Consider the following 23,728-nt stretch of genomic DNA (forward strand, 5'->3'; position numbering starts at 1 on the left):
GTAGTACTGAAAACCAGTTTTGGGCTGCGCCATCTAAGGTTGTTTGTATTAACGCTGTGCGTCGATGTATCCAATTTTGATGTAGTGGCGTATTAATTGGTTCAGGTCCAATATTTAAAATCAGGTTTGCTGTTACTGCATTTAAATAATCTTCTACAGAGTATTCAGGGTCTGTTCCTGTGAAAACCATTAAAGGTTTGTTTGATGTTATTGATGATCCACCCATAAGGTATGGATTCATTGTCATTTGTAATGATTCTGCTGCATTTGGCATTTGAGAAAAATTTGAAAGTTGGTTTCTTGTTATTTCATGTTGTTGGAGATAATATGGGAGTGGTATTTCATTTTGCATTTGTGATGCTTGATACGAGTGTGCAGTCATTGGATTTTGTTGTTGAATTGGTTGAAAAGATTGTGTATTAATTAGATTTTGTTGTTGAATTGGTTGTTGATGTTGTGCATCTATTGGTTGTGGAGAAAAATTTCTATGATTTGTACGTGTTCTCTGTATTCCTTGTCTACGATATTCTTGAGTATTTGGTGCAAATATATCTGGTTGTAAGAAATCATCATCTGAGGATAAATAATCCATTTGATAAGATGTCTGTTTTTTATTTTTATTTTGTTGAAAAAATGGGTAATTTTCACTGTGATCCTGTGGAGGATTTGTTTGGAAATTTATCGAATTAGGTTGGGTCATTGGGTTATCCCAATTTCGAGATCTTGTATATTGGTTAAAATTTCTTTGTGGTTGGTTATATGTTTTTGATGGATGTATATAATTATAATTATGGTCTGCAAAGTTGTTTCTAGTGAATGTTTTGCGTGTTTTTGATGGTATTGTCATGGGTCTGTATGTTTGGTAATCCATATGTGAATATTTAGGGGCAACCGAAGGTTTAACGGTTGATTGTAAGGTTACCTGTGTTTGTGAAGGATTTGTATTTCTTGGTGTTGTTAAATTTGGGCGTATTGGTGAAATACTTTGTTGTGTAGTTGTTGTGTGTACAATTTCTTCATTTATGAAGTGTGATGGTGTCTGGATATCTTGTTGAGTAAGATTCCTAGTTCCATTGAGGTTTTCATTGTGTATAACTGTAGAGTTTAAACTATTATTTTGTGTATCGGGCAAAAATGTATTATAGTTTAATGGTGTTGCATCAATGGTTAATGGTATTACTTTTACATAATCTCTTATGTAAGATATCGTACTTATTGCTTGACTTGAGATTGATTGTGGGAAGCTTATAAATGCGGGATGAGACCATTCGGGGTCCCAAACATAATCTGATTGTTCTGTGATAGCGGTATCATCGTTCGAGTTTTGGGGTCTAAAATTTTTTCTTGCTTGTGCAATTAAATCAATATTGTGTGTGAAATAATCTATTATGAACCATGCCAAAATTTTTTGTAGATCGTGTTTTGTATGTTGTGAAACGTCGTCTTTCGTGAAATTTTCTTTAATGATGTTTAAATAACTAGAGAGTAGTGTGATTTCATGTCGTACTCTTAAATGTTTAGATGTTTCTGTCGGTGAGACATTTGTTAATGGGATTTCGTTTTCTAATATCGAAATATAACTATATATTATTGCGAAAACTTCATTGGTGAATATGGAGTTTGCTCTTTGTGAATTATGATATTGGATGCTTTTTATATATTCTGAAAAAACTTTTGAAAATTCTAAATCAAGATCATCTGTTTGAATTGTATATTTTCTATTATTATGGTTTGGTGAGGTGAATTCTATGGAGTAGATTCCATACTGTTGTGTTATGTTGCATATATCTTTTAAGTAGTGGTCTATGATTTGTCTTTTGATTTTTACATCTGGGAACTCTGTTTTACATGGACTGATTCCGGGTTCAAATAAATTTAATAGTAAATTTTTGCAAAATATATGCTGTCCTCTATCAGTGGTTGCATCTACTATGAAAGGAAAGATTTCATCATCATCTGGACTTTCTTCACCTGGGGTGTGCGTTGAGCTCATTTTTTCGTTCGATGACCGTTAATATGTAATTATTATTGTGTCGAATTGGTTGATTCCAATTGTATAAATGTACTGGTTTGTGTTTATACTGCTTTTTTATTCTTCTTTTTCCTCTTTTTGATGAATTTGAAGTTGTTTCTGAGTCAGAAAAATATAATTGATCGTGAAGGGGGCAATTTTTATCTATTGTTTCTTTTAGTTTGTAAAGTTCGTCTAAACTGTTGGTTTCTGATTCTGAAAATGCGTTTCGATTTTTTGAAAATCTTTTTCGTGTTATTTGTCTTTGTTTCGTTATTATTTTTCTTTTTAGTGTTTGTCGTTTTGTTCGAATGTATCCAACTGTTTGTGTATGAGGTGTGATTACAAGGTCGTATTTTTTGTTATCTATTTCACAATTGTGTAAAACGATTGTTTGTTTATTCCCTAGGTTTTTAAATGACATAAGGTTTAGGATGACGGATGCAAAAGGTTGTTAAATGATTTCTATTTTCTTAAACTGTTAGTTCTTACGATTTTTTGGTTAGCTTAACCTGGGTCTGTTTGTTCAGGGTTGGAGAGAAAAGTATATCGATTCCGAAGAATGATTTTTTACTTTCTCGTGGCTAGTATAAGTTAAGGTGTTAACTTACTTAATCTTACTTAGGGGTAGTGATTGTGTTCAAGGGTTGGAGAATAGTAAATCGATCCACAAGGTTCAGGTATAATTAGAACGCGAGTAGTTCGTTAGATACTATTTTAAACTTACTAAGTCTAAGATTTATCCTGGGTCTGGTAAGAGGGGGGGTCAAGTGAAGGATGAATAACCGAAGTTCTTCACTGTTTATCCTAATTTGAATGATTAGTTTTGTTTAAAAATTTCTATTAGTCTTAGGTCTTTAGAAAGGGTTGGGTAGTGAATCGACGTTTGAGGTCGTTAGACACTAATTAAGTGGGTGGGGGAGAACAAAGTTGTTCTGTTTGATCCAAGGATAAGCCTTGATGATCAAATTTGAAATTTAATTAAGTAGAAAATGATTTAAGATCCAAGGATAAGCCTTGATGATCTGGTTTTAAAATTAAGTGAATTTAAGTTTTAATAAAATTTTAAATGTGTGTAAAGGAAAGATTTAGTGTTTTGATGATATTAGTGGGTTTATGATTGCTGTTACGTTTTAGGTGATGGAGCTGGAACAACAGGATGATTTATGATTACTAACCATTTATTGTCATGCTACTAATTTTTATTTTTATTTTTCAATAAATATTTTTCAAACATGTTTTGTATATTACTGCAGAGTTTTAGGAAAACGATCTTAGATCTTTTTATCAATCGTTATTGTATATTAATAATTTTGTTTAGCGCCTGAAATGATTTTGAAGATTAACTTCAAGGTTTTATGTTTGCAAATGAAAATCTAAATTCATTGCTAGTAGTATTCTAAATATAAAAGTTTGTTCTGGTTTTTGCCTAACTATCATATAGCTATATGGCAAGTTTCTACTTTGTCGTATGTCGTCTCTGGTTCGAGGTCTTCTTCCAATTCCGGGTAGTTCTGTTATGGTTCGGAATATTGGCTCTGATCTATTGAGTCGTAGAGACATTTCGATTAAATTATTGTCGTATAACATTTTTTAAATGTTTTTGTCTAATTTCTAATCTATTTTGGTTAATTCTAAGCTATTAAGGTCTTGTTCGAGACTTATGGTCGCACCAGATGAGTTATGTTCGAGTTGGTTAACTCATAGAGTAATTTCGGATAGGGTACACCGTCTGCTCGTCACGCTATCTTATTTTCGGCCGGATAGATTCGTGCAACTTCTTAGTCTAATACCGATCCTAATCTTACTCTTATACTATCTAGTCTCAGGTTGTTTAACTAGTCTCTGCTAGGCTCAATAGATCTAGGGTATACTGGTTTATTGCGGCTGCTGAAGTGCTCGGGAGAGTCCAACTAATTTCTAAGTTAAATTCAAATCTCTCTGGTGCTGAAATTACAAGTAACTTCAGCACTTACAAATAAGTGGGTTGTTAGTTAGATGGATCATGATTGGTTAACTTTAAATACTTTACATTGGTAAAATATCTAAATTATCCAATCATAAAATGTAGTTTAGATCAGGTTCCAGGAGGGTGATTAGAAGAATTAAGAAGAACAAAGCCGATGGAGTGTTTTTGTATCATCAATAACAATATATTAGCATTGAGAGAAATTCGCAAGTGATGTGTGTTTGTTCAGCTGGGGGTCCCTTTTCGATCAACGAGGGACTGGCCATCAACACTCTGGTGGGGACACTCACTGCCGCAGACACTGACTCGGCCCAGAACCACCACGGACAAGTGAGTATGACAGTCAGAACAGTAAACCGAAAATAGGCTTGGAATTTAAATATTCCTACGAATAAAATTTGCAAAACAAATGTTATATTGCATAAAACTTAAGGAATTTCATTTCAACGTATTTAACAAACTTTACTTTAACGAACTTTATAAAAATGTGCGATCCCAAACAATATCACTATCTTTTCATTTTCTTACATAGTCTTTGAAAGGTTCTCAGTTTTCAGTTCAACTTGGCATGTATGATGGTTATAGATTTCTTCAGGTAATAAACTGTGCCGAAGTGTGTTCTGTGATAGTCTAAGTGTGATAACTGGCCTGTTGGGGTTTATTTTCAGGTGGTGTTTGAACTGGTGGAGCCGAGTGAGTGGTTTGCAGTTGGTGCTCAGAATGGACAGATCAGGAGCAGAGTGGTGCTAGACTACGAGGATGCCGCCATAGCTTCTGCCGGATACGAGGCAAGTTATTACATACACTCACACGAGACCAACTGGTTTTTTTTTTCTTTAAAAGATTTCAAGGTCTTAAATCTTCAGGTTGAGCTGGTGGTGCGGGTGCGTGATCTGGCACCCTCTCCCCCCTCCGGAATGAGCTACTCCACCGCCACTGTCACAGTCGCCATCAACGATGTGGATGACGAAGCTCCCTTCTTCACAAACGCGCCCATGTGAGCACTTTCCTCAAAACAAATACTTGCTCATAACGCCGACAAAAAACCAGTATAAAGTGTTGAAACCACTTTATGCATTTAAAAGGCTTGCCTCAGTCGCATTTATCCTTATTTGAAGACTTTTCTCGTTATTTTGACTAACAAACAATATTTTGCCTTATACTTAATAATTGTGTTTGCATAATACGTATCTTTTCTTTAGATTTTACCATAGTCATTCATTTATCGTCCATGAATTGGGTTGTTTCTGTTTCAGGACCATACACGTGGATGAGGGCACCACAGGCACAGGTGTGGCCACAGTGCAGGCGGAGGACGAGGACACAGCCGGGGCCAGTCTGGTGTTCTCGGAACGGTCCGAAGTGCTGTCCCCCTCTCAGACGGCCTCCGCCTCCATCACTATACAGTCCGACGGGAGAGTGGACGTGACTGCTGCTGTGGATGCAGAGACCATAGGGTCACAGTCCATACTTGTGGGGGTGAGTTCTTTATTCGCGGGTGAGAGCACAAGCTGACCTAATGGAACGACCTTGAGTTAAGGACAGCTCAGAAAAAAATGACTTCAAATTCAAAAAAATAATAATAAAGTGAGTTTATCAGTCAAAAACAAAAAAAAGTATATAGCATATTGCATTCAGCGACTTCTTTCAATTTTCATGGTGATCAACCAAATGTGCCGAATATGTTGCAGGTGCGTGTGTGTGACAGCGGGGCTTGTGTGAGGTATGCGGACTCGTATGTGTTCGTGAAAGTGGTCCGAGTGAACGAGTACGACCCCATCTTCAACCAAGTGTCGTATGCATTCACAATGCAGGAAACATCACAGGTGAAATCATTCTGCAATACCAGATAACTGTCTGTTTTTTAGCCATTTTTTAAAATTCAGTTTACAATATCATCGTCTAATTAAGTGGTCATTTTAAGCAGTTTCTGTCATTCCTATAGCTTATAATCACGTGCTGTGCAATCATAAAAATGGCAGTATGCTGTCTGTATTGCTGTTTTTATGGGCTAAAATTCTTAACGGCTCGGCCAAAATTAATCCAAATCATGCTCGACGAAGAGAGACGAGCGGCCAGCGTAATTGGGTAGAGCATCTCTACTTGAGTTTGTTCACAGGTGGGTCATTTGGTGGGGAGGACGAGAGTGTTGACCGCTACGACAGTGGGCAGTGTGGATGCAGGAGTGGACAAGAATGTGACCTATGCCATCACCACCTCCCAACAGTACTTCTCCATCAACCCACACACCGGCACCATCACCCTCAAGGCACCCATCGACAGGTCAGTCCAGAGCAGGGGAGGGAGAAGGGGAGGGGAGAGGAGAGGGTGGAGACATATAAATTATGTATAATCAAGAAAAGTTCAAGACAAAAAACAAAAATGCCACTCTGAAATGTCCAAAAGTGAATGAACAATCAGTTATCAGTTAACATTAAACATATTCAATTGAAACTAACGAGCTTGGCACGATCTGAGGTTGACTCTTATAGTTACATTTTGATATGATTTAGTAAGTCTATCATTATGGCATCTGCCAATGACTACGACCCTGACAATTTTCTCAGTACTGAGCTAGTTTTCGAAAACTGGTTGAAGCCGGTTGAATCAAAAATAAAAAGGTTGAATATGATGTATCACTCGGCGCCACTCTACGTTTACTTGTGGTACTTGACTTGTATAAGAACAAAATAAATAAAACTAAGAAAAAAAACGTCTTTCATTTGGACTTTTTGGATCGGAAAAACAAAAACGTTGTCAGAAAAGTGGGGCATTTACCAGCTTTTCTTGAGGCATCCCTAACTCGTTGGAAAAAAAGTTATGTTCTGTGTTGTCAGGGAGATAGTGAGCTCAGTGTCGTTCGTCGTGAGAGCGACAGACGTGAGTGACACTTCGAGGACAACAGATGTGAATGTGGCCATCACAGTGACAGACACAAACGACAACAGTCCAGTGTGCAACTTGGGACCAGTGCTGGACACACAATATGTGAACGAAGAGGTCAGCTGTCTTTTTTTGTCTGCTTTCTATTTCTTGCATTGTTTTTGTTCATTCTTTTTTCTGCACAATTTTTCTACCCAAACAAACGTGACTTTTTGAAATTATAATTGTTGTGAGAAACTTATTAAATAGTTCCAGACAATGACTGACGTTGAAATGATGTTCTCCCATGATGATTCAAACATCACATTCACACAACAACTGCTATTTGGGTTTGACTCAACGCCTGACCAACCGGCTGGGATTTTGGATGTCCTCAAGAATTTTCTAAAAGGTTTTGAAAAGCAATCACAGGATTCTAAGCTGCTCAAAGAAGACAAAATTGAATTTGAACATCGAGTTGTCGACAGCCAGATCAATACAAAGAATACCGGAGAGGGTGGTTGGACTTGAGGAAACTTCTAGGAAAACTCCCTGACATTCACAAATAAGGATGTCAGCTCCGACCCGTTACATGATGTGCTAACAATTACGCATGAAGATATGAATATAAAATTGAATAAGCATAACCTAGCAGCAAGTCATCCATTAAAAAGTAATTCAATTGCGCCTGGATTAGTAAAACTTTTTCAGGCCAGTCATGATAATTTCTGGAGACGCGCATGGAAATAAAATCATCTATCATAAACTCTTAGCACAAGAATTTAGAATACAGTTCTCCTCAGTTGTGAAAACTCAAGCAAAAGCTTTCACTGCAATTATGGTAAGCTGTTCAACATATGTGCCTTTTTCTATTCATTATAAAAATATATCCACCTGATGTTTCAAATGCCATCAACTTTTTTTAGAATGGTAAACACCTGCTAAAAAGTAATTTGATTTTCTAACGCTGTTGTCACCAGTTATATTAACTGAAATTGCTTGTATCTTCGAAGATGCTGGAACTTTTTCTGATCTACTCGAAATAGCTAAAGTAAAACCCGTCTTCAAGGAAGAGGACCAAGTTAGTTTCTTAAATATTTGTCTAATGTCGCTCTCACCACTAATATGTTAAATTTTTGAAAACAAATATATATGGGCAATTAATGGACCTGTTTTCCGAAGTTCAAGTTTTTGAACTCATGAGTTAGGACCGAGTTGGTTAACTCATAGAGTAATTTCGGATAGGGTACACCGTCTGCTCGTCACGCTATCTTATTTTCGGCCGGATAGATTCGTGCAACTTCTTAGTCTAATACCGATCCTAATCTTACTCTTATACTATCTAGTCTCAGGTTGTTTAACTAGTCTCTGCTAGGCTCAATAGATCTAGGGTATACTGGTTTATTGCGGTTGCTGAAGTGCTCGGGAGAGTCCAACTAATTTCTAAGTTAAATTCAAATCTCTCTGGTGCTGAAATTACAAGTAATTTCAGCACTTACAAATAAGTGGGTTGTTAGTTAGATGGATCATGATTGGTTAATATTAAATACTTTACATTGGTAAAATATCTAATTTATCCAATCATAAAATGTAGTTTAGATCAGGTTCCACCCATCCGGGTTTTACAGAGTTTTTTAGAATAGTTCTTCTGCAATTCGAAGGATGGATGATGGACGTTGGTGTTTGGCGAACATCTTATTTCTTCTGTTTCCTCTTTGTTAAAGAAGTTCCAGGAAGCTGGAGTTAGAGACATAAGACGTTGTGTCTTCTAGTGACAACGACTAAGTCTTTGCAACAAACTCAAATCTGATTTCAGAATGGTTTGCTATGTCAGGTTTTTCTGTTCTGCGTGGAGAACTTCTTTTGTGTCTGATCTAGTTTGGGAATGGCGTGGAGATTGTGCGTGGAGGGGATGCCTGGTTACTCGGATCTGTACGTATACTTGAACATCGAGGTGGTCATTGGTCTAGTTCAATGAAGTCCTTTTCTGCGAAGTCAAGTCGTACTCTAAATCCTTTGAGTTGTGATTGTGAGTGGCATATCGATTGTGGTTGGTCATTCTCTCTCGAGTGTAGTGGGGTCGTTTTGTCTTTAGATGTTCGTCCTTGGTGTTGTATTCTGATCTATGTATTGCATAATGTAATTTACATTTTATAAAACATTTATTAGTTTAATATTTTTTAATTATGATTTTAGTTAGTTGTTTTCACAAAAGCTTTTTGTTTTAGTTCGGTTATTTTGAAGAGTTACTCACACTTGAGTAGCTCTTATTAAAAATAGAGGTGTGGTCACAAAGCGTGGATGTAGCACGGTGGGTTAGGCCGGCTATAGAGCATGCTCAGGACGTCCTTCCTGGTGGGTTAGGCCAGGAGTGGGAGTATGATTTCATGCGGTTTTTGTGAGGGGTCCTGTTATGTGACAACGTTTTATGTTGGGTTTGTTGTGGTTTTTCTTATGTCTTGTTGGTTATGTCCTTTTTCCAAAAAGCAAATTGTTCGTGGTATGGGTTTGTCTTTCGACTTTTTTGTGTTTTATTATTTCTTTCTTAGACTTTATAATAGTCTTCAAAAGAATAAATTATCCAGTTTTAAACTGGGTTAATCCGGTTTGGGTACCGTTGGTTTCCTTTTCTTAGTCATGCTGTTATTCTATGATTTGTGGTATTTAGTAAGCTGCGTTGGTTAGTTTTGTTTAGTATATGATTCCTTTCCAACCGGGTTAAAGGAAAGTTTGAAACATGTTATTATATGTTAGAGTTGTTGAGTGTGAAAACTTGAAACTGAAATTCATTATTTTAAACAATTCTTCGTGGGCGAGCTGTGCGAGTGTGGATAGAATTTCTGTGCGAATAAATGAGAATATCAAAAGGTTAGTACTGCATTTGCATTTTATTAATTTATTGCATAGAATTTGGAAATTTACTGCTAGTTTATGGGGGAATTTTAAGTTACAAATTTTCATCATAATTAGATTTACTGCTTGTGGGGAAAATTTTAGAAATGAATTCACTGCATTGGTATTAAATTTATAAATTTATAAGTGTAAGAGATTAATAGAATTGTTGAAATCTGTTTGATGAAATTTGCGATCTTTATTTGTTTTTTGTGGTTTTTGAAGGTGATCGTCGGATGAAGGCTAAAAATCTAAAGAAAACATGGATAAAGTATGGTGAGTTTTTTAATATTTTAATTAGTTAGTAATATTCATTTAATTCATACTTACTTGTTAGTCGTCGGGGAAAAAACCGTGGGGGAAGATGTCGTGAATTAGTTCTGAAGTTGTTAGTAGTTTAGCTAAGATGCGGATGATATTTTTAGTTTGAAGCAGTGGCCAAAGCAATTGAAGTGCCTTAATAGTGGTTAGTTCTTCAGTGCCAACTGCAAACTCATAAGGTGTGTTTTGGATTAGATTATATAATTTGTGATTGAATTTAGTGTTGTGGATGAATTCTAAAATTGGGATTTCTATAGGTTGTACAAACTCGTGCGGGATAAGGAAGGGTCGGGATTCTTCGGCGTTGAAGGTCTTGGTGATGGGACAGAAGATGTACATTTGGGTTATGGGATCATAATTGCGAAGAATACCATGAAGGTTAGTATCTTTAATGCAATATGTGAAATTTAGGAAAAATGGTGAAGTGTATTTGGAATTAATGAATTGAAAACGATGGTGTGGTTGTCTAGAGGGTGTGTGTAGGTCAAAGTGATTTTGGATGAAGCGATAATAACTATATGTGTGGGTTTGTTTAGTGCGCAACATAATATCGTGTGAGCAGTGTAAATCTCTTTCGTGTGGTGCAAGGAAATGAAAGGTTAGTGAAAATATTTGGAAGCGTTCTTTGAAACTTTCGTATGCTTGTGTGTCTATTAGTGCTTCTGAAATAATGTGATCAAACTTTCGGTCGAAGATGTTTAGTGTAAATATATATGGTGTCTTGATGAAAAATTTCTCAGTAATTTGTGGATTAGCGAAGCGATCGTCGTCTAAGAATTGATCTTGGTTAGCTCTGATGATGTTGTGATCATAGTATTCGAGTGTATATTCGTTAGCTCTAGGTGCAGTGTGTGTTTTTAGTGATTTTTTATATCCAACGTAAGTAAATTGTCTAGCGGTTAGTGGTGTAGTGAGTCGATATAGCATGTCCGTATTTCGCTCTATATCGATGTGAGTGTTAGATAAAGGTAAGCAAAGAGGGTTAGTAAAATGATAATATGAGGTCCAAGAGAGAGTGGGCATTAAAACGTATTCATCTACAAAGTTGCGTGTTTCGTTAGTGTCGTGGGGGGTGTTTAAGGTGTATTGTGGGAATGAGGGTAAGGTGATGGCTAAAAATTCTTTTGTGTTAGTATGCTTGGGGTGGTTGATGTATTCACGGGCTGTTCCTGGTTTTGCTGGGAAAGGATGGTTGGGGAACTTTCTTTTAAAAGTGCGGTAAGCTCTATTAGTGTTGAGTGAAGATTCAGTTGATGTGGATGATGGTGCTAATGATTCAGTATAATTTGAAGAGGGTGTAGGGGTAGGGGGGTTGGATGAATTTATTGTGGAGGAGATTTGGTTTATGGTTGGGGTATTAAGGTGGTAGGGTTGTTGTTGAAGGGTAATAAAATTATCTAGCTCTGGGGAGATTCGGGGGGTGTCTGGAGAATGAGATGATTGGTCAGAATGGTATGAGGAGTAGGTTGGGGTAACTTGGGAAGCATAAGAGGGTGTGGGAGTGATTGGGTCAGGGTTATTGGATAATATGGGTTGAAAAGGGGGTTGAGAAAAATTAGAAGAGTCATGAAAATTATTGGATGGGGATGGTTCTGAGTCGGCAAATTCATCGGGGGTTTCAATATTCGGGTTATTGAGTTGTGAGATGGAATATAAAACGGAGATGTGTGAATTAGTGTCGGAATTCATGCCTGATGTTACATTACTAGGTGGAAAATCGGGTGGCGGAAAAGCAAAAAGTGGTATTATTGGGATTGGAGAGGTAAGATTGGTTGGGTGGGAATTTGATCGGTGTAGTGATCCAAGTTGGCGGCTCATCGTGGGCTAAAAAAATGATTATTTTGAGACTGAAAAGCGGTGGTATGGGGTTGTTCAATAATTTGTTCATAAGTATTATCATCTTGTGACTGGTGTGTCATTATATGTTGGATGGGACTTTGTGATGTGGTGAGTCGAAAATTTGGATTATGTGTGATGGCTAAATTTCGAAAATTTCGTGGGACTAGGGATAGTGGATGGTTATTTGGTAGGGGTGGTAATTGTGGTGCCGTTGGCGTTATGTCTACATTGTTATGTTCTTCGTCGTATGTATTTTGTCGTGTTGCTATTTTTGTGTTATATTCTTTTATTTGTGCGTCTAAAAGAATTTTGTTTATAGATGTAGAAAAGATTCCAAAAAATCCTGCAAAGAGTATGCGTGCTACGCTTGCTTGTCTGTTTACTTGTGTGTGTATAGCACATGTGTTGTAGATTCCTTTTAAAAGTGAGAAAAGAAATCCAATAAAGTTAAACATTGCGTATAAAATAGTCAATTTTTCTAAGATGTAGTAGGGCCATCCTAGAAAATCGAGGATCTCATTTTTGAGTGTGACAAAGCTAAAAATGTTAATTGGTGATATATCTTGGGGACGGTATTTTTCACCGTTTAGATATATATAATCTTTAATGTCTTTAAAATATCCGCTATAGTCTTGCGTGTAGATATCGGCAAATCCTGCGGTTTCTGCAAGTTTGCGTAAATTTTGGTCTATTGATTGTCTTTTTATAGTGTCCATTTGTGTTAATAATTCTTGGAATTGTTGTGTTCTAATGTGATGTTGAATATCTGATTTTGAATAGATTCCTATTGATTGTAAGTCTATATTTGGGTTTCGAGCAATAGCGCGAATGCTTTCTGGTGAAAATTTTTTGAGTGATTGCATTAATGTGGGATATGGAGTGAGAAGATAATATTTATTTTCATCAGGGTTTAGTTGTACTACATTGTGGCTGTTTTCTGATCCACATGGGACTGCGGTATCCCAGAAATAGGTTCTTCGTGAAAGTGTATCCACGAAATGTACTTTATTCTTATAAAAGATAGGGATTCTTTTATAACATCGTTTATCTTCAAAAACGTATAGTGGTGATACTTTTTTAGTACAAGTATAAAACCATAAGATGTTTCCTTCATAGTCTAAAAAATTTGATCTATTTCCAGATAATAAGTATCCTGCATAGGGTATTTTTAATACTGCTAGTGCAAGTGATTGTAATATTTGTGTTCGTTCTAATTCGCATAGTTGGTGTAGTGTTTCTAATTCGGAGAGTGACATTTCTTGAAAAATTCGGCTAATTGTATAATCTAGTTTCATATCTAAATGAATATCATAGTGGATATTACCGAAATATGTAGTATTCATTAGTGATAATTCTTGTAAGCGTGTGCTTCTGGTGTCATGGGGTTTTAGATGTCCACCAGGTTGTCCGTTACTTTTTTCAAAATTAACTGGTATATAGGATGTTCCTTCGTTTAGAGGATGACCTGTGGCATATGGGTCGATTTTTACTTTTTCAGTGGTCATGTCGAATCCTTTTTCGTATTCAACTAATATCTCGGAGTATTGTGTTCTGTGAAGTGGATTCCTGTATTTACATGCAAGTTCTGTTTCTTGATATATTTGAAAACGTGTCAATTTATTTTCTATATTGTCTATGTTTCTAAAATTAGAACTTAGTTTTCGTGATGGATGGACTTGTTCATATGGAATTGATTGTATAAAATATTTTTCGTGAAATTTTATCATACGAGCGTGTATTTTTGCTACTTGAAATGTTGTACATGTATCTTCGGGGAACCAAACAATTGTTGCTTGTGTTCTCGTTGTAGGGTCGCAATAACCTTGATCATTTTTACAAGGTAATCGGATTCCTTGATAGATCATTGTATTATCTGATAAATCTCGTGTTAGTTGTATTTTTTCGAGTTGTATTTTCCAATCGAAAAACATTATTTCTTGGTATCCTTTATTTTTTGTGTCTGCTTTGCAGTTTGATGGGTCATTTATACCAATGTGTGGTATCCAATGTTTATCGTGTAGGTCATAGGTTAATCGTCCGTGTGCGCCGTTATACGGGTATTTTTCGTCTAGTTTTATATGTCCTTGGTGTCTTTCAAGTTGTGATTGATGTACAGAGTCTGAAAAAACTTGAAAATTAACTAACTTTCTTGCGGAGTTTTTATTTTGTGTGATGTTTAGTCTAAGTAATTCATTTTTACAATCGTCGGGATTGAGATGTAAAAGACGTTCTATATTACTCTGATAGAATGATTCATGGTCAAGTCGGTTTTTGTTTCCGTTCGAGACTTGTGAACAATGTACTTTCTTTTCGGAAAATGTTGCTGTGAATTTATAACCTGTAACTGTTGTTGCTCGGGCTTTTGAATAGAGTGTTGCTATTACATCTGTGGTTTCTATAGCTTGTGGTTCTGTTTCACATTGTGATACTTGATTTATTGCATATTTATGTAGTGTTTTTTGTTCATTTTCTTCACAATCGTAATGTGTTACTAATAAATCTTGTGGTCCTGTACGAGGGGAAGGGTTTATGTTTTGATTTGAGATTACTAGAAAAAGGATTTGGAGAAAAATTAATAATTTTAGAATATACATGTGTATGATAATCCTGAGTATGGATTATAAAATGTAATGTAGCCAATTGTGTTTTTGGTATATCTGTCGTATTTGTATATTACTTCAGTAGTTATAAACGGTGGTGGTAGTGATTGAGCTGTTATGTTAGGTGGATTTAATGGGTAGGGATGTTGGGTAATATTATTTAACTTAACTGTGATTTCAAACTTTTATTGTAAACTGTTTTGTTGGAGTATTTGAATATTGTGATCACGGATATCGTTGTGAATATCTTGGCGATATTGTAATCTATTAAGTGCCCAGTTATGAAGGCGGTTACTTTCTTGATGTTGTCCAAATAATGGTGGAGGTGCTGTAAATGTATTCCAATCTAGTCTTAAAGGAATATTTATTGATGATTGTTCTCGATATCTGGCGTCGAGATTATTTGGAAAATTTAAGTTAAAAGGTGGTGGTGAAATCTGGCTTATTGATGGTGTTGATGGTAGTGATAATGTTTCTGGTAGTGATGAGGATGTTGTTGTATCCGTAGAAATATCTATTGGATTATTGACTAAATTTAATTCACCTTGTGTAAATGAATGTGTTGTCCAATATGGTAGTCGTGATGCCTGGTTTGGGGGGTTAAAGGGATTTTCACGTATTTGTTCAGATGTTGGTGTTGAACCTAAGTAATCTGATGGTAGGCTTGAGGTGCTACGTTGTGAAAGAAGCGTAGGGGTTTCTGGTAATATACCAATGGGGTTTTCTGGAGTGTTTTGTGATGGGGATTGAGGTATATCAAAATGAACTCGGGGAGTTTGAAAATTTCTGTTTCGTCGAGGATGTATAATTTGTCTATTTATTTCGACTGTATTTTGGTTTTGACTAGGATTTCTTATTCTACTTAGTTCTTGTGGTAGTGTTGGGTATAGGTTATATGTTGGTTCGCTTAGAGGTGCTTGTCGTTGAACTGGTTCTAGTGGTTCTGATAAACGAGCATGTCGTTCTTCAAAAGTGTATGGATTGTCTTGAAAAAAAATTCGTGTAGATGTTTGAGGATTTTGAGTAGTTGAAGGTGGTGTTGGGTTATCTTGGGATGATGTCGGTGAAGACTGATTCTGTGACTGTTGGGTAGCAATTTTTGATGGATTTTTGAATTGTTACTTTAGTGGGAAGGTTTATGTTTATTATAATATTCTTCCAAAAAAATAATTAGAAAAATTGTTGCTAGGGCAAATGTGATGATTGCTTTCTTTATACATTTACATATTGTCAAAATGAGGGATGATAAAAATGTTATGAAAATTACAAACAATAAAAAAATATCAGTTCTACTGAAAATTGTTCGTATCATTTAGACAAGTTGTATAAATCGTACCTGTGGATATAATCAAGGGTTTTGGAAAGTTGGAGGAATAGTTCGAGTATAGTGTAGAAAATTAAAAAAATGTTACAAAAAATGATTAGGATTATTAGAAAAGATTCAAGTATATCAAAAAGAAATATTATCAAGGTTTCAAATATTGTAAAAAAAATGTTTAAAATTTATGAGTATTTGAGTAACTGATTGAGAGAAGAGCATTTAAGAAATGATCTCTTGGTCGAATATTTTTTGCTGTTTGAGGCGATTTTCAAGTGTGGTCGGATTATTTATTAGTTTTTTGACAAGTGGGTTGAGTTTTGTAAAAAATTGTTGGGGGCAATTTTCATGGTGATCGGGAGGTCGTCTTTTTCTTTATTTTTGTTTGTCAAATGATCCGGGGTATGGTGAGATTTTTATACTTTAGGCTAATTAAAATGTTCATTTTGTTACTTTAGGCTAAGTTAACAAATTTGCTTTGGGGGTATTCGTGGTCTGAGTTGGGGAAATATTGTTGATCTTTGGGTTATTAGATAAGGGAGGGGTACGGTATTATGGTGATATTTATTTTAGTTGTCAAGTTGGAGTGGTTTGCTTATTTTTGACCTGGAGGTCGTAAAGTTATAGTTATAGATGTGCCTGGAGTTCTATATGATTCGTCTAATTGGTCTTAGATGAATCCTATTGGTCTATTTTGAACTAGAATTATTGCGTACTTGTCAGCATGTTATTTTGAAAAATGTAAATGAAAAATGTTTCGAAGGTTTCAAGATTGTGAAGTATAATGTTAAAATTACTTTTGAAATTCCACTTTCTTTAAAATTTTAGATTGGGGGATGAATATTTTATAGTTTTTACGTGGTTGATTTCGGAGTCTTGTTGTTTTTCTATTTTCTGATTTGTCGATTTGTTCTTGGGGTATTATTTGTTCGGTCATTTTTCTATTTTTTCTTTGTTTTGGAGATTCTTTATGGTTTTGTGTATTGTTTTTGGTGGTGGTTGGTTTTGTGTTTTGATTTTCGGTGGGGTTATCATTTTGTTCTGTGTTTTTCAGATGTGGTTCATTTTGAATGATTTTTAATCCTGTGAAAGAATATAATTGAGTTAATTCGCGGAGTGCGTATTCTTTTGGGTAATAAGGTAATAGGTTGTTTCGATGTTGAACGATTTCTTTTTTGTTTGAGTCGGTAATTTTATATGTGACATCAGTGGGTTTTGCAATTATTTGGTATGGTCCTTTTCGAAGGGGTTGTAATTTTTTAGAAATTCCTTTTTGAGTATTAAAATTAGGTATTAAAACAAATGTTCCAATTTTTAATTCGGAGGCTGGTGTAAAACGTGAATTGATTTGTTCATTAATGTTTTGTCTTTGTAATAACTTTTTTGTTATTTTTTGATAAATTTCATTGTGTTTTTTATCTCTATTTAGAATCCATTCGGTGTGTGTACCGGAGGCTAGTTTAAGAATTTGTGGGTGATGAAAATGATCTTCATCGTGTGTATGTAAAGGTAGGTTATAACAAATTGAATCTTTATTTGGTTGACAATAACCTTGTGCGTTTTTATGAGAATTTGCTGTAAACATTATTGGTTTGCCTGGCTTTTGGTTAAAAACCATTTCGTATGGTGACATTCCTAAAGTTGTCGTTATTTGTGAATTATATGCTAAGGGAAATAATTTTACATCTGCTGACCATTCGGTATATTTTGTATCATTTCCGTTGATGATACATCTAAGATATTCTTGTAATGAACGGTTCATACCTTCGACTAAGCCGTTTGTCCAAGGTGCATGAGATGTACGTGGTTTGTGTTTAATGTTATATAAATGACATAGTGTGATAATTTCATTATTTATGAATTCTGTACCGTTGTCTGTAACTAAAATTTCTGGTAGTCCGAATTTTGCTATCCAGTGTTCATAGAGTGTTGTGTAAGCGTAATAAGCGTTACAATATGGTACTGGGTTAAGTGCTACATAATGTGTAAATGCGTCAACAATTACCATAATGTAGGAGTTTCCTTCTGATGAGGGTGAAATTGGTCCTTTAGTATCAAATGAGATACGATGATTAAAGTACAAACTTTGTCCTTTAAAATCTTGTTTTTGTGCTATTTGTTTTTGATTTGGGTAAGGTTTATTTAGTTGACATACTATACAGTCATTGCATAGTACTTTTATCCAAATTGGTGCATTTGGGAAGTAAAAATTTTGTATAAAATTTGAATATGTTTTTTCTGATCCAGAGTGTCCTTTAATATTTTGTGTATGTGAAATATTAAAAGCTATAAGAATCATACTTAAAGGGAGACATGGAACTGTAGATTCATTCAGGTTATACTCTAAAAGGTCTGTATTTTCGTTAATTGTTGTGTTGTTAAATTTGCGAAAGTATCGGAGGAGTGTTTTGTTTCCTAGAATGGTTGAATCTGCTTTGATAGGTTTAGTTTTATATTTGTGCCATGATTTCAGTTGTCGAATTACTGGGTCAAGGTTTTGATATTGTTTCAGTGTTGAAATTGTAATTATTTCTGTTGGGGGGAGAAAAATGTTTTCGATTTCTAATTTAGATAAGGGTATTGTATCAAGTGGGTCGTGAAGGTCAAAAACTTGATTTATTGTGTATTTTGAATCATTTGTTTGTGGTCCTGATAAATTTATTTTATCAGTTAAATCTTCTTTTTCAATTAGTGGAAAATGGTCTTTCTTAGGCGGGTGTTGTTTTGTTCGTTTTTGTTGGATGTTATTTTTTATCCATTGAGAATATGGGATTGGTTTGAAAGTTGATGTTCCAAGTAGATCAACTTCATAATGATTATTTTCACAATCTAAATAAAGTGGGAAATGTTGTAAATTATTTATTTGTGATTGTTCAATATCAGTTTTTACTGCATATTTGCATTCCAATCGGGGTGATGTTTCGTTTTCTGCAAGGTAGAATTTTATGTTTTTGGGTATTTCAACTGTTGTTTTTCGTGTAAGTAATTCAGGTGGTGTATTTCGACTTAAGGTGTCTGGTAATGCAAGATTTTTTCCTGCAGTCCAAACTATATGTAAGTTTGGAAATTTCATTAGAATTAGTTGAAATCTGTAAACTCGGTGGTTTGGGTTAGATTTTTGTGTAAAGAGAAAGATGATTGGTTTATGGTCTGTGAATAGAACTGTTGGATGTTTTGATCCAAGTATCAGAAATTCATATTCTGTCAGTGTATATATTATGGCTGTACATTCTCTCATTAGAGTTGAGAGTCGTAGCTCTGCTTGAGTGAATAATCGAGAATTTGCTGATATGAGGTTCATTTTATTTGTACCATTATGTGATTGTAATAGTGCTGCACCGATGCCAAAGTTCGAAGCATCGCACATTGCATAAAATGGTTGATTTGAATCTGGAATTGTGTTTGAAATTTGTTCAGTTAAAAGTTTCTTTATTTCTTCAAATCGTGTTTGATGTTCTGTGTTCCATTCAAAATTATTTTGTTGTCTAAGGATGTTATAAAATGGTCGTAGATATAATTGCATTTTATAAACATATTTACTTAAAAAGTTTAACATTCCAAGAAATTCTTGGATTTTCTTTTTATTTGTTGGTGGTTGAAGTTTTTGAATAGCGTCAATGCGTGATTTCAATGGAGTGATTGTTTTTCTTTCTATATTATGTCCTAAGAATTTAACTCTTGTCAAAAAGAAGTGTGATTTATCGGGGGCGGCCTTCAGATTTTCGTTCTGAAGTATTTGGTGATATTTTTCTAAAACATTGAACATCTCGTCTTTTGTTTGTGATTGCATAAAAACATCGTCTAAATAGGTGATTGCGTTTTTCTTGAGTATTAGTGGTCTAAAAATTTTGCTCATAAAAGCTGAAAATGCTGCTGGTCCTATGGATATTCCATAGAATAAGCGGTTGAATTCATATTGTTGGTTTCCGATAACAAATTGTGTTAAACGTCGTGATTGTTCATCTAGTGGCATTTGATTGTATGCACTATTCATATCGGCGGTTGTAAAGTATTTGCCGTTTATTTTTGTTAAAATAACTTGTATTGGTTCAATGGGCCAATTACATTTTGATTCATCTATAAGTGAATTGAGGTATCTAGCATCGAGAACGATTTTTAATGATTCTCCTTTAGCTAGAATGATAACGGGGTTGATAAATGTGTTGCCTTTTGGTTGTTCTTCTTTATTAACTGGTGATATAATGTTGTATTGTTCTAAAATGCCGAGTAATCTGTTTACTTTATCATGTAGGTGAATTGGTACTTTACTTGCTCTCTGTTTTTTGAAAACTGCGTCTGGTTTTAACGGGAGATGTAGTGATGAACTGATTTTTCCAACATCGAATTTTGATGTTGCATAGACTGATGAATATTTAATTAGCTGTTTGGCTAATTTTTCGAATTCGTCTTGTGTTATTTGTGAATGTTGGAAATTAAACATTGTTAAAAATTTTTGTTGGTCCTCTGTGTAGTTACTTATGTTGAATGGAGGTTTGAAATATGGAGTTTTTGTGAAATAATCCGTATTTCTGTTTTCGTTATTTATTATATTATTTATAGATAATTCTTCATTGAGAATTGTAGATTGGCAAATATCTAGTAATTGGAGTATATTATTTACGCGATAGGCTTTTTCGTGTATTGGTGATATTGTAGCGTTGGTTTCACAATATCCTAAAAGTCCTAAAGGTAATGTTACTTGGTAAGGTGTGTTGTTATAGACATGTAAGGAAATGATATCTGAATTCGAATTTTCCAAATATTTTATGGATGAGATTGTGATTTTGAAAAATTTGTGAATAGGTTTGAATTCAAATTCTGACATATAAAATTTTTGTTTGTTTTGTTCTTTATCATATTGGTGAACTTGTTTGATTGAAAAATTATAGATATTTCCTGATAGTGGTTTTAGGTGTTTTCTTTGTTGGTTAAATATCGGGTAGAATTTTGAAAAGAATGGTGGTTGTTTATTTAATCTTTGAAAAAATGTTAAGGATGTTTCTTTTGTTTTTGTATATTTATCTTTGATTAATATTTTACTATTTAGTATGTTAATTGTTGGTATATACTTCGAAATAAATGGTATTCCAATGATATTATATTTAATATCAGTGATATGGAATATTTGTTTAAATGGCTTATTTAAAATTTTGCTTTGCTCCATTGTTCTGGTGGGGAGGAGAAATAATTGGATTTTTCCGTAGTTTATCAATGTTGATCCTTGTGCTGTTGCTAACTTACTGGAGGTTTCAAGAGGTGTTAGCTTTGGGTGTAAAGTTTTTATTTCATTCCATGTGGGGATGTTTATTATGTTTGATTCTGCTCCTGAATCAATTAAAAAATCTATTTCAAGGTCTGGTGGTTGAAATTCTTTATTTCTTGGGCTTTCTAAGAGAAATGGTATTGTCCAAATTTTTTCTTTGGGTTGTTCTTTTTGTATATTTTGATAAATGTGGTTTGTATTCAAGCATTTTGTTTTGGTATTTTTATTGGTTTGATTTGTAGTGTTAATCTCATTTGTTTCTTGCGTCGTTGGTGTGGAATTTATGGGTGTAGTGTAATAATTTTGAAGAAATTCTGATTGATTTTCATATATGTGTGATGAAAAGGGTTGTTCATATATGACAGATTCATAGTCATTTTCGACTTTTATCATATTGATAGAAAGAGTGTTTTCAGTATCACTTTCTGAATCTGATGATGTACAGTTTATTTGATTGAGTTGTAACGTATCAGTTACTGTGTCATCAATACCTGGAGGGTCTGATGTTGTTTCTGGATTAGATTGTACTTGATTAATATGTCTTTGATGTTTAGGCGTACTACTTCTGTGGCGATTATTAGAATTATTATAGTTATTATTATTCCGGTGTGGTGATTGGGAATAATTTCTATAACGATTATTATAACTTGAGTGTCGATTTTGTGAATTATTTCGCGATCTGTTTTGGTAATTATTGTTTGGTCTGTTATAGTTCGATCTATTATATGAGTTATTCCTTGATTGATTGTTCAGGTAATTCTGGTTTCGGTTGTTTGAATAACTTCTATTTCGATTATAGGAGTAGTTTCTATTCCTATTGTATGATGAATTTCGTGATTGGTTGTTTGGATAGTAGTTATTTCTTGATTGGGAATTAGATCTAGAAACAAATCGTTGTGTATTTGAATTTGATCTGGAGTAGTTATTTCGACTATTTGGTCTATTGTAGTGATTTTGTGATGAATTTTGTGTATTTCTTCGTTCTGGCGATCTTCCTCTATAACTTGAGTTATATGGTGATTGATTTCTTGTATAATTTGTATTGTTCGGGAGTGGTTTTCCTGAACTGTTGTTGCTGTGGACTGTTTTGTTCGGTAGATTTTGATCTTTTTTCATGTATTGATAGAATGATTTATTTGGTTCTTTATATTTTTGAGGTTTATTTTGATTGTCTTGCTGTTTTTGTCTACATTCGGAAATACTATGTCCGTATCGTCGGCAATAATTACACCATTTTTTGAAAGATGGTTTGCCTTTGAAGTTTGGGTTCTTTTCATAAATATTGAGTATTTCAGTGATTTTTTCAACGAGGTCTGTCTCTGATTCCTGTATATTATTAATATTAGTGGGAGTCGTTTCAATTCTATTAACGTATTGTAATTTCAGATTTTCCGTTTCTTCTAGTTTCATCGTGATTTCTGCTTGTTCTAATTTGTCTACTAGTTTTCGAAAATCTAAATCGGGTTCTCGAATTGAAGAAGGATGGGATGCTCTCTTTTTTATTGCTATTTTCCTTAATTGTGGTGTTAAGGTCATCATTAAGATTTCTGTCATCTTTGTGTTTTTATAGTCATGTGTATTTAATGAATATGCTTTTCGAACTAGTGTTTCGATTCGTACTGCTATTTGCTTGATGGTTTCGTTTGGTAATCTGCGAATTTCATTACATAAAACTCTTTGTTGTTGTTTGTTTCTTTCGGAGTCAAACATTTTTGAAAATTCCTGTGTAAACCTTTTCCAGTTTGATTTTATTTCTAGAGGTAGTACTGAAAACCATTTTTGGGCTGCGCCATCTAAGGTTGTTTGTATTAACGCTGTGCGTCGATGTATCCAGTTTTGATGTAGTGGCGTATTAATTGGTTCAGGTCCAATATTTAAAATCAGGTTTGCTGTTACTGCATTTAAATAATCTTCTACAGAGTATTCAGGGTCTGTTCCTGTGAAAACCATTAAAGGTTTGTTTGATGTTATTGATGATCCACCCATAAGGTATGGATTCATTGTCATTTGTAATGATTCTGCTGCATTTGGCATTTGAGAAAAATTTGAAAGTTAGTTTCTTGTTATTTCATGTTGTTGGAGATAATATGGGAGTGGTATTTCATTTTGCATTTGTGATGCTTGATACGAGTGTGCAGTCATTGGATTTTGTTGTTGAATTGGTTGAAAAGATTGTGTATTAATTAGATTTTGTTGTTGAATTGGTTGTTGATGTTGTGCATCTATTGGTTGTGGAGAAAAATTTCTATGATTTGTACGTGTTCTCTGTATTCCTTGTCTACGATATTCTTGAGTATTTGGTGCAAATATATCTGGTTGTAAGAAATCATCATCTGAGGATAAATAATCCATTTGATAAGATGTTTGTTTTTTATTTTTATTTTGTTGAAAAAATGGGTAATTTTCACTGTGATCCTGTGGAGGATTTGTTTGGAAATTTATTGAATTAGGTTGGGTCATTGGGTTATCCCAATTTCGAGATCTTGTATATTGGTTAAAATTTCTTTGTGGTTGGTTATATGTTTTTGATGGATGTGTATAATTATAATTATGGTCTGCAAAGTTGTTTCTAGTGAATGTTTTGTGTGTTTTTGATGGTATTGTCATGGGTCTGTATGTTTGGTAATCCATATGTGAATATTTAGGGGCAACC

General features: G+C 34.5%; 1 protein-coding gene across 1 annotated transcript in view; it reads left to right on the plus strand.

Annotated features, from left to right (window-relative positions):
* Positions 1-23,728, plus strand: part of LOC134846563 (cadherin-23-like) — a 181,846-nt gene that overhangs the window by 101,688 nt on the left and 56,430 nt on the right. The window contains exons 30-36 of the mRNA XM_063863946.1: positions 4,210-4,310; positions 4,649-4,768; positions 4,847-4,977; positions 5,237-5,459; positions 5,672-5,806; positions 6,100-6,263; positions 6,818-6,980. Of these exons, the coding sequence (XP_063720016.1) occupies positions 4,210-4,310; positions 4,649-4,768; positions 4,847-4,977; positions 5,237-5,459; positions 5,672-5,806; positions 6,100-6,263; positions 6,818-6,980 (1,037 nt within the window). The remainder of the gene's footprint in view (positions 1-4,209; positions 4,311-4,648; positions 4,769-4,846; positions 4,978-5,236; positions 5,460-5,671; positions 5,807-6,099; positions 6,264-6,817; positions 6,981-23,728) is intronic.

Source organism: Symsagittifera roscoffensis, chromosome 5 (assembly GCF_963678635.1).
Source record: "Symsagittifera roscoffensis chromosome 5, txSymRosc1.1, whole genome shotgun sequence".
Taxonomy (NCBI): domain Eukaryota; kingdom Metazoa; phylum Xenacoelomorpha; order Acoela; family Convolutidae; genus Symsagittifera; species Symsagittifera roscoffensis.